Source organism: Protopterus annectens, chromosome 4.part1 (genome assembly GCF_019279795.1).
Source record: "Protopterus annectens isolate FY-2018-M chromosome 4.part1, PAN1.0, whole genome shotgun sequence".
NCBI lineage: Eukaryota > Metazoa > Chordata > Ceratodontiformes > Protopteridae > Protopterus > Protopterus annectens.
In genome coordinates, this window is record NC_056734.1 from 914,466,213 (window position 1) to 914,478,712 (window position 12,500).

General features: G+C 36.4%; 1 protein-coding gene across 1 annotated transcript in view; it reads left to right on the forward strand.

Annotated features, from left to right (window-relative positions):
* The window catches only part of LOC122801341 (mucin-19-like), a 938,154-nt gene that overhangs the window by 333,566 nt on the left and 592,088 nt on the right, over positions 1–12,500 (forward strand). Inside the window, exons 22-23 of the mRNA XM_044070881.1 lie at positions 1,768–2,025; positions 7,490–7,747. Of these exons, the coding sequence (XP_043926816.1) occupies positions 1,768–2,025; positions 7,490–7,747 (516 nt within the window). The remainder of the gene's footprint in view (positions 1–1,767; positions 2,026–7,489; positions 7,748–12,500) is intronic.

Sequence of the window (12,500 nt, forward strand, 5' to 3'; positions counted from 1 at the left end):
ACATCATTTGGTTAGTTTTTACCCATTTCCTGGTTCAACCCAACACAAGGTAACAAGTTTGTCTAATAAGTTGTTTTTTGCCCCAAGCTGCAGTAATACGATTTATGGTATTAAGAAAGTGGGTTCAGCTGAAGTGTTCGTAGAAATTCTTTGACTGTATTTTTATGGCAGTTTCTTCTGTTATGAAAGCTTAGAGGTACATAATTGCTGGTAGTTTAGTGTTTGGAAATATATAAATATGTATACAAACACGCACCCATATGCATGTAAATAGGTATTCTAGCGATCGTCGAACAGTGACATCTGCTATGTCAAAGTCATTAATAGTGACATTGTTATGTCAACAAATATCAAGATGCCACCGCTCATGCTCCGAGGAAAATCCTGCATCCCCCACACCACCTGATGCTTAGTTATTCCTACAATAAGACTACATAATAACCAGGGAAAGGGCATATTCCCCAACCCTTATGGTTTGTCTGCTATAACACATTTGTTATCCATCTGTATTATTGATCAAAGTGTGTCAATACTACAGTGTTACAATTTTGGCAAAAACTGACCAAATTCTTGGTTAACCATGTTGATGTGTGTGCATGTGTGTGTGTGTGTGTGTGTGTGTGTGTGTGTGTGTGTGTGTGTGTACATATATATGAGAGAGAGAGAGAGAAAGAGAGAGTGAGAGAGAGAGAAAGAGATGATTTACAAATCCTTAGTTTTTTTTCCCTAAATGTGTTCATTCAATCCATTGACAGACAATGATTTATTAGTTTTACATCGGTCCTATTAGACTGTATGTCTAGCACTATACATACACCTTACTAAGAATCATTTCCTGTTCCATCCTATTTTTATTATCTCTCACTTAAATATACTACATGCATTTTTTTTTCTTTTTTGATTGTGCTGCATTCTGACAAGGGCGTAGTTAGGCTAGTTAGGCATACTCTGTGTATGCTAATGAGCATGTTTTATTCTGACCATATCTTGGAAATGTCGACACTAAAAGGCATAGAATGATTAGAACTATGTACATGAATATATATGCTATAGACGTAGAGAAAAAAATACTTGTTTGAAGGAAATGCATCTCTAATAGCTTTTTGTATGGTTAGAAGTTGAATGTCCACTTCCCTTATGTCTGGAGGTTGCATTTTGAGGGTTGAGTACATTTTTAAAAGGATGGTTGGGTGGTGGGGGTAATAGCATTAGGTTTGACTACAAAATAAAACTTTTTTTACTACAAGCCTACATTCTAGTTTGTAAAAAAATCTGTTGCAGACTAAACAGCACATGGCTACCCACTAGAAACGTTTTTTCCCTCACTAGTGCATCATCAGAAGGCAGTGCTTTATGACATGAAATCAGGAAGTAATTGGTCAGTTACTCAGCATGAAGTAAACAGAAAGATGAGTTTATTAAACTATAAATATATGTCCACTAAAGTATTCAAAGTAAAAATGTAAATTACACAAAAAGCTAACTTTACAAGATGAGGGCATAATTATAACAAAATGAATTTGTAAAGGGAAGGTAGCATTTGATCTTTTACATGACAAATGATAGATGCCAGAGTCTGAAGCCTTGGAAAAGAATAAACTTGTTCATAAGGATCAGTGAGTGAACTCTGCACCAAAGTCAACATACAAGGAAATACATTCTCATACACTTTTTTTGTGAACTTTCTCAGTAATTATCATAGATATGTGTGTGTGGGGGTCATAGCTATAGAACAAGACTATCAGCTGATTCTTTCCTCTTTCACAGAACCAGTACCTGTCACCAGCCTAACTGTCACCTCTTCCTCAACCTCTTCGATCTCCTTATCATGGGGTGCAGTACAAGGCAGCCAGATTACATACAGACTACAGGCTGTGGGACCATCTAATGCATCCACTACAGTATCAACAACAAGTGCCACTTTATCAGGACTTGTTTCTGGCTCCAAGTACAACATCAGCATTGTGGCAGTCGCTGCAGACAACGTAACATCATCAGATGGTGCTTCTGCTGCAGGATATACAAGTAAGTAATTACAGAGCAGCTGCTGGGTGTATTATAAAGTGGAGCTGGTAAGGAAATAGCCATTCATCACAAAACTGAAGTTTACAAGTTATATGACTTCTGATTTAAGTAAAATCAGGTTCAGAATATTCACCTTATGCAGTGTACTAACATTAGCAGTAAAAGTCTAAAATGTGCTTACCCATTATTCAGAAAATAAGATATTATTACTGTGTATTTAAGACATAAGTGTTGCAGTGTACTTTTCTTAAAATAGAATGTCTCATAATACTTCATCTGTGAAATACTCTGCTTACATTCCTATAGAATGACTGTTTTAAATGCATTCTTATGAAGTAGCTGATTATACTTAGTACTGAATTTACAGTGTCATTCTCTTATCTGTTTTTAACTAGAGTGTTATGTAAACTCATCATCATAAGCTATGTTCTATGCTGGGGTGGCTTTATCTACTTTATTCTATCTGTTTGGTCTGGTACACTTTGTCCACGATGCCAGGCAATCACAAAGGGCAGCTGTACTGACCCAATGTCCTATTTAAACACTTTTACTCTTAGTATACCTGTGAAGATTGAAAAGTAAGGTGGACAAAACAGTGGTGTGACCAGTACTACTGTTTGGTATGGAAACCTGGGCAGTAAAGGCAGAGCAGATGAGGAAGCTAGAGGTGATGGAAATGAAGTGCCTGAAAAGGGTTGTAGGATGCACTGTGTGAAACAAGCAAAGTAATGAGGACTTAAGAGCAGAAGCCAAAGTTGCTCCAATTGCAGAAAAGATCAAAGAGAGCAGGTTACGGTGGTTTGGGCACGTTTGTAGTACTCTGACCCCATGTAGAAAATGAGAAAAAGGGGACTGCTGCTGCTGCCGATGATGATGACAGAATACCTATGAAGATGTGCTTCTTTTTTTTTTTTTCGTGGCTTAATTTTCTACCGAATGTTTTCTCATAACTTTTTTTTTAGTTATTAATTTTTCTTATACAACTGGAAATATACATTTACTCCCCTGTCCTTCCGTTTCTCATTGTATTTTTATCCTCATGTGTAGCATTGCTTTGTTTACATCTATGAATTTTGTCAACATGCTAATGTCGTGACTGAAGCAGGGCAGTATCATGTACTTCCAGAGTGAAAAACTAGGCACATGGACAAATGTGACTAATATCAAACAGCAGCACTCACTTAAGCTGTTCATTCCATGACATATCCATATAAATAAACTGCATACACCAGATTATGGGTTTTAATATAGGCAGGTCAACATGTCTGAAAGCAGTGACTTGTCAACTAACTTCCAGCATTTACCTGTGCATTTTTACCATAAACATGGGTGTTTCTCAGTATCAAATATTTTGATTCTTTTTACTGTATCCATTTTGCTAGTCACCTAAATCTACTTTTAGGTTGTCTCATAATAGTTTACTTTCACAAATACTTCTCCAACAATAATACTTCATTATCAAGCATGAAACACACTTTGCACCCCCAAACCTATCCTGTCTCCCCTTTCATCAAATAAACTTCAAGATGTGTTATTACACCTTCACCTGAGAACAAATGACACATGCTCATTTACAAAAGCATTCCTCTGTCACAGCTGATGAAGCTCGTGTTTCTGGCAACCCACCTGAAATAACAGGAATAAGCATTTTGTCAACAGGGCAAGGGAACCCTGTCCTTGGTGGGGCTGCAAAGCTTGCACAATCACAGACTTGTGTACTCTGTGATATCACAGTAGTGGAGAAAGGTTAACCTGGTTGTCTTGCAAGAATAATGTTCCCAATATATTTAAAAGTTAAGTTTTCTTATCTTTCAAAATACTGTTTACAAGTTGTGTTAAATAGCCAGAATCCAGTAAAGCTGGTCATTGAATACCTGTAGGAACAATTTTTGCAGGTGGGATTTGCATCTCAGTACTTTCTCGCACAGCTGTCAGCTTTAAATGATTTGCATCATACTTATCTACATCTACTAATGAGAAAGAAGCAAAACCCCCAAATCCAGGACACATTCTTTTCTGCCAGCAGTGCTGTACTTAGAGCAATCTGAATATGGACACACATGCACGCACGCATGTACGCACACACACACACACACACACACACGCACACATACACATACACATGCACACACACACACACACACACACACACACACACACACACACACACACACACACACACACACACACACACACACACACACACACTGAAATTAACTGGATGTGTAAACTACTATCAATGCTTTTCTTACACTGTAGATAGCCACAGCAATGATGTCACTACATCAGCACAAAATACTGATTCGGCCCTGTTTGCAGAAAGTAGTAATGAAACATGTGTCAAAGAACTTACCAGATCCAGTTCGCTGTTCTAATGTTCATTGAGTGTACAGCAGTTTCTCAAAAACTTTGCATGAAAATCAAAAATGTGAGTGTATCATCTTTCATTTTCTATACACCTTTAGGGACTACCAAGATCTAAACTGTGACTCTATAAAAACAATACGATTTCTCCAAATGCTAACTCTACAAATACATTGCAGGACACAGTGCATACAGGCCAGCTCTGAGGCATAGGGATATACATTCTAGAATATATCTATGCTGCCTGGTGTTCTAACAGTCAGCTTGGTGTTCCAGAATCTGTCTGGTGAAAAGATGTAATTGATGCAGCATAGAGTGCTTATCTTTATCTGAGGGAAGGTTGTTAAGTACATGTGTTGATTGTGGTCCCCAGGTTAAAATTCCTGCTTTGAGTTGGAGATTACCAAAGGCATTTAACCTTCAAGGGACAGAATACTTCATATCATGTCTCTCACTGAAGCAGGTGCCATGTGGCTCACACATGCTCATTGCACAATATATCTTGACACATATTTTGGGATGCCCAGATGTGAAATCAGTGGGATTTAAACAGAAACCCTCATTGCTTTAGCAGCTGATGTCATTACTTCATCAACCTTCCCAGCTATGAAAAATTAAATAGATAAAGTTTTGGGTGAAATAATCAGGATAAATGCATGAAAATACAGTGTAATGATGGCCACTAAGGGATCGAGAAGCAGGAAATGCAGCTCGTAGCTGATTATCTGTGGGATATAGTCTGAGTATGAACCTAAAACTTTGTCATTTAGTACACCTAGCAGTGGCAGTGCATGGAGATGTTGCCCAGTATATAGTACATATGTCCATGAGACAAAGAGTATTCAGAGTTCTATTTACAAACCACATTTATCTCAGCTACAGATACAAGGACAGCTTTGTGCAGTATCTGCTACACATTGGGGAAGACATGTGCACTCTGCATCTTTGAATCTAGCCCCATGATAAGCTGTACCGTGACTCAAAGCAGTAGAAAAAAGTCAAATCTAGTTTATTGACAAATTCCTTTCAACAAAAAAATGAAATGGATAGTTATTGCTCGAACTGGCAGCTAACTCCACTTAGGACAATAAAGACCCATCCAATACTAGACAAAAAATTTATTTATTAAGAGCTTTCATCCACAAACACCATGGACTTCATCAGAATCTAAACACATTCCATTAAAAAGCCTTACTATATGTAATAGTACCCTTAGGGGTGTGTTCATAAACCACTAATTGACACCACATTATTACTTTTGTTTAAAGGGCAGCATACATTAAACCGATAACATAAAGAAAAAAATGTCTATACATTACAAAGTCTTAGCCAAATGACATAAATTCAACCAGAAAATGTTTAAAATTAATAATATAGCAAAAGTGAAATATAAAAACTATTATTCTTTCCACTTTAGGAACTTTTAAAACATATTAAATAACCAATGAATAATTACCTAATAATATATGACAACCACATCCCTGCTATTTCCTAAGTTCCAACACAGGTTTGAGGGGAATATTATTGTTAATTACAAGGGGCTTGGCAGCATTGAGCAGTAACTGCCATTTCCCTTGTTTTTCTTCTAATAAAGTTTTAACATTACCCCCCCCCCAGATTAAAGTCTAACTTAACTAAAATAGCAAATTTAAAAATATTACAGTTACAGATTGGGCTGGATGCTAAATGTCTGTATAGGGCATGATTATTTTGCTGAGGTGGGGTACATAATTTGTTGGTTTACAGCAGAACTTAATTCATAAAGAATGGTATTTTGGAAATTTGAAAAGATGCTAAACCTTTTAAATTATACTTTTTACCCATGAGTTTAGTAATTCAGACAATATGCAATTATAGCTACTTATTAAATAGTACTTTCAGAAACATAACGAGAAAATGTGATTTTACGGTAGGAAACAGCATGTAGACATTTATTATTGATACAAATGTCAGATTGCTTTCTTCTAGAAACAAATAAAATGGGGCATAACTAAGCATGTTGAAGCATTCATACTTTGCAGTTTATGATAGCTGAAAAAACAACAATCATAATTTTAGAGCATTTTCTAAGAACCATTATACATCTAAGTAAAAACAATAAAACTGCACTATAAACACAGTAAGACACAGTGGAAGTATTTTAGAATGATTTAATTTAATTTAAACTTAACCTCTCCCTGGTCTTCTCTAAATATGGTGGAATAAAACTCTTAAGAGTAACAAAGTGAAAATATGTTAGGATTGTCTCTGAATATAGAAAAGTTGCAGCAAGACATTTCTAACAATTGATTAGAAGTACTAGAAATGTTCCACGTCTTCTTCCTTATATTCAACACCTCTGTCTGACTGGAACATGCAGCTGCAATGTGACAACTCAGTGCATGTTAGAGATTTTGCTCACAAAATATGTTTTACCCATTTTATTCCTTTTCTGAATGTCTCATTATGTAACATATTCTAGTTCATCTTCATTTTTATAACTTGACACACTAAACTCCTTCACATATTAAGGAAAATATTCCCCAAAAAATTATATCATGCGGCTTGTAGTGTAAGCATTAATATTTCCTCTGAAAATGGTGATATTGAAAGTAATAATTTGCTTCAAAGGTTTGGAATAAAGGCTTACTGGCAGAAAAAATAGGAATTGTTAAAGAATTTTAAGAGAAAGTATTATTAAATCCTAAATAAGAATATCTGAAAAGTGTTTATTAACATCCCATCTAATAGGAGACTATCTCATGAATTTTTGTGTCTTTTTGCTCTTGTTAAGTTAAATGTATCACCAGAAAAAAAATTAGATGTGTCTTCTCAGTGACAGAAGATGGTTAAAAATGTGTGTGTGTGTGTTAGCTAAAAAAAGGCAAAATATGTAGATTTATATGCACATTTATAAAATATAATATTAATTCCAAATGTAAAAAGAAGATATATTAAAGAATATTATGATAATGTAAAGATAAGTGTATTTATTTTCTTGGTTAATAAAATTAGATTTGAGGAGACTGTAAATTGACAGAACAAGGAAAGCAGTAATGTCATTAAAGGTGGTTTTGCAATCCATGAATAGATTTACAAGGAGATGTTTCTTCTTTTACAGGACCAGCACCAGTAACTAACTTTGTTGTTGTCAATGCTACATCCTCAACAATATACTTATCATGGACTGCAGTACCAGGTGACCAGATTAGTTACAGGATACAAACTGCAGGGCCTTCTAGTTCAAATATCACAACATCTGCAACACGTATCAGCATGACAGGACTTGTTTCTGCATCACAGTACAACTTCAGCATTTTAGCTGTTGCTGCAGACAATTCAACAGTTTCAGATGTAACTTCCATCACAGGATACACATGTAAGTATTTTACCTCAAACTATTATCTAAGAAAGAGGTAGTTAACTGTTTGAAAACAAAGGTATTTTTATATTGTACTTCAGAAAATGCATATGTTGCATTTATTAATATATGCTTGGTCATTTTGTATAATATTTATGTACTTGGTCTTTCTCATTGCATGTCTTACATGCATTTTTGCATATTTATCGTCCAATTGCTTTTCTTAACGATAAAATATTTTGAAAAGAAAATGTTGTTCCTTTTTGTAAAATATATATAAAGTTAATAGGAACATATTGTATGGAAAAATGGCATCCAAAATTCAGTATTCTAAGATAACACTGTGTATGAGCTTATTAAATTTGTTTTGTTGCATACTGCTCATTTTCAAAGTCAGTGCAGTATTTATTACTGCTGAATTCTGTTTTAGTGAATATTAATTATGAATTCACACTGACAACTGAATGTTTTAGAGAGTTAGTTTTCATGGACTATTTATTCTGCAAGTTAACATTAAGCTCACACATTGTAGAAGGTATTCTGGAAATACAAGAATGAACTTGGAAATTTCAGCATGTCTAATAACTGAAAGAAACCATCTCCTGTTACTGCTATAAATTCAGACAACGAAACACAAAAACACCACTAGGGAGCATCAAACTATTTAGCACTTTCTTCCTGCAATATACTACACTTCAGCATAAACAAGCCATTTAAACACACATGTGTGGCACAGGACACACACGCACGCAAACACACACACACACACACACACACACACACACACACACACACACACACACACATATACACACTACAGGTAAGTCTGACATGTCTGTCTCTGTATTTATTCATAGGGCTTTGTAGAATCTTTATGGTGAATGAGAGCTCCTGTCATTTCAGTAATTTATTTATTTATTTTATTTTATTTTACATTTGTAGACCGGGCTAGTCTAACTGGATATATGTCCATTTTCAGTAGAGGCCTGAGGAGAAAAGCTCAGAGACAAAAATTTTAAACATACATAGAGTCCATAAAAACGCATACATAGAGTCCATAAAAACAGAGGTAAAACACAAACAAATTGCATAAGTATAGCAACAGCTTAGCAAAAACTTTTAAAAATCAGTTTTAGGTTACACATAGAAGACAGATTGTTATATTACAGTTGTATTAAGAATGAAAATAACAAACATTTACTGTACATACGTTTCCTCAGGACCGCAAGGCAGTCAAAAAGCAGTCAGACAAATAAAATTTCTGATTCAAGGACAATGTGGAGCATAGAGAAAATATTATAAAAAGTTTTTAGTTGAGAAGTAATTAGACAAATAGGAGAATTAGTATCAGTCAGGATTAGAGCAGGGACAGAGCTATTGGTTTTTAATGAGGATTTTCAATTGTTTCTTGAAAAGGTTGATGGAAGTCAGGGATGTTATTTCTCTTGGAAGTTTGTTCCAAGTATTGCCAACAGCATTTGAGAACAGGCAGTCACCAGATTTATTGTTGGATTTTATGGTGGCTACTTGTAGCTTTTTTGCCGATCTTAGGGTTGGTAAATTTTTATAGGAGTTAAAGAGGTTACAGAGTATGGGAGTATCTGTAGGATGATGTACGATCCTGTGGATAAAAATGAGTTGCTGGAAAAGTATTTGGTTGTGAACTTCCAGCCATCCTAGACATTTAAGATTATGGCAATGGTGGGTATGAAAGGGGGCACCTGTGGCAAATTTGGCTATGTTGTTGTAGGAGGTTGTTAGTTTATTCATGTTGCTTTTGGATAAGTTAGTATAGATAGGGGAGGCATAGAGAAGGGTTGAAATGAGGTGGGTCTGAGTAATGGAAATCTTAGCTGAGGCTGTGAGAAAGGGCTTGATTCTACAAAGGAATCCAAGTTTTCTATTAACTGATTTAATAGTTGCATTAATGTGTGTGTTAAAGTTGAGATTGTGTCAATAGTTATACCCAGGAGTTTGGTGGTGATGTTGGGAGCAACTTCTGTGCCATTATTTGATGTAATTATGAGATTTATAGGGGGTGGGGGGTTCTGTGTAGGAGTAAAAAAATAATTTAGTTTTTTTTTGGGTTAAGGAGGAGACATCTTTGATGGAACCAGTTTTCTACTTAGGTAAAGACTGTTTGTGTATTGGATTGTAGTTCTGCTTGGGAAGATGCGGCACATATCAGAGTTAAATCATCGTCATATTGTATGCACGTAGCTTTGGGAAAGCAAAGTTTTCAGATCATTAATGAAAATAGTAAAAAGGCGTGGTCCAAGAATTGATCCTTGTGGGACCCCAAGGGTGACTGGAAACTGATAGGATAGTTTATTGTCCCAGAGGACTGCTTGTTTTCTGTTTTCCAAGTAGGATTGGAACCATTGTACTACTTTAGAATCAAGAGAAAGTGATTTAAGTATCTCTGTCAATAGTTGGTGATTAACCATATCAAAGGCCTTTGAGAGGTCTATGAAAAGAGCAGAAGATAGCAGGTTAGTATTCCTATTTTTATTAATGCAGTCTGTAAAGGATAGAAGAGCAGCTGTAGTACTATGGTAAGGTCTGAAACCATGTTGGCAGTCCACTAGTAGCTCATTTTGGAGGAGATGATGCAGTAACTGATGGTGGATACATCTCTCCATAATTTTAGCTAGAAGAGAGAGAAGGGCTATCGGGGGGGGGTTGATAAGTCATTGGAGGTACCACCCTTATGCAAAGGGATAATATGTGAGACTTTCCAGATGGATGGGACTTAGGATTCCGAAATGGTTCTGTTTATTAAGCTAGAAATAGGGTAGGCAAGTACACCCGCAGCAATTTGCAGGTATTCAGCTGGGAGGAGGTCTGCTGATGGTGTACATGGTTTAAGTCTGAGAAGCAGGGAGTGTATGAGAGATGTTAGAACAGGCTGGAGGTTAAGTGTCTGGGGCAAGTTGGGTAGTGAGGATAGTTTGGAGGTGAAAACATTATTAAAGGTGTCAACAATTTGTTTAGGAGACGTTTGAGTTAAGTTTGAAGGGGTGGGTGTTTTGGACTGTCCTGGGTGGAGTAGTTTATTAATTCCTGACCAGAACTTTTGTGGGTTTTGCTGTTGGGTCTGTTGGAGTTTGAGGTAGCAGTTCTTTTTGTCAAGGAATATAGATTTTTTTGTAGTATTACAAAGTTTTCTAAAGTTAAGGTGGTCAGTTGGGTTTTTAGTTTTTCTCCATTTTGACCAGAGTTTATTTCTTAGTCGAATGTTAAGCCTGGTGTCTTTGGAGAGCCAGGGGCTGGTTTATTTTTACTTCTAACAGTGCAGTTGGGAGCATGGTGGTCTAGGATTTGCAAAAATCTTTTGTTAAAGAAAGAAACTGCATCGTCAAGAGGTAGGTATTTTAGTGGTGACGAATTGCAGGCTTTGAGCTCAGCTTGGAAGTTATATGGGTTGAGGTCTATCTTGTTTCTGGTAGTTCTTAATGGTGGTTGATTGTGAAAGTGGGTCTTTTGCATAGTAATGAAAGTAGGAGAATGGTCACTTTGTCATCTGGAAGTATACCTGTTTTATAGGCATGGGAGTTTATATTAACTAGTATCCAATCTAATATGCAATGTATGTAATATACATTTGTTTGTTTAACTTATGATATTCACATATGCATATTGGTTCTATACACCTTTTAAGATATAACCAAGTCCACAAGTTTTAACAAGCATGTGGAGGAAAAATTTTAACAAATTTCAATTTGGAGACCCAGTTTGTTTGCAAAGTGCTTATAGAATTCATTCTGCTTGAGTAAATGTCACCATAGAATACAATTTAATAGCTATTCTGAAACGAGGAGTGACATCCACACTCTGGGCCAGTAATCAAAGAGCCTCAATCCTTGCCACTGACAGTGGAGAGGGACATCCCCTTGAGATACAAATGGATGCATTCAATATTTCCAGATGCATACCTCTCTGCATCAAGCACAATTTCCTTTAGGGCACACAGTGAACACAATCAGCCTGGGGTCTGGATTTCTTTATTTGTCTCCAGCTAGACTCTCCATTGGCACAGCTTCAGAGTTAAATCCTTAGCCAAGTGCCCAAGCAGAGTGTTCCACCACTCTCTTTGTGAAACCAGTAGTTTGTGTCCCTGCTGCAAGTAGCTGGCACATACACACTTTGAGATTTAACTTACACACAGACACACACACACACACACACACACACACACACACACACACACACACACACACACACACACACACACACACACACACACACACAGACACACATACACACAGACACACAGACACACAGACACATATACACATATACACACAGACACACAGACACGCACACACACAGACACACACACACACAGACACGCACACACACAGACACACACACACACACACACACACACACACACACACACACACACACACACACACACACACACACACACACACACACACACACACACACACACACCTGGGATAGGCTGGCAAAGGTTTACTAGCTATGCCCCCTTCTACCCAGACTATAAGGTAGTTATCATTGCCACTAGGCACTACAAAGCTAGCTACCTAAGGCTGTTGTAAGTGTACATAATTATAATGAGTGAAATTGATATTAATACAAATGATAATGTTCACCAAACAGCAAGGCCTCATGAGTGGCCAGAGGTGTCACCAGATACATATATGCAAATACTGTCAAAGCTTTCAAAGCTTAAATATTTTCCAGGTAAAATGAAAAGTTTGAATATATTTAATAATAAATTATACAACAACATGAAAATACT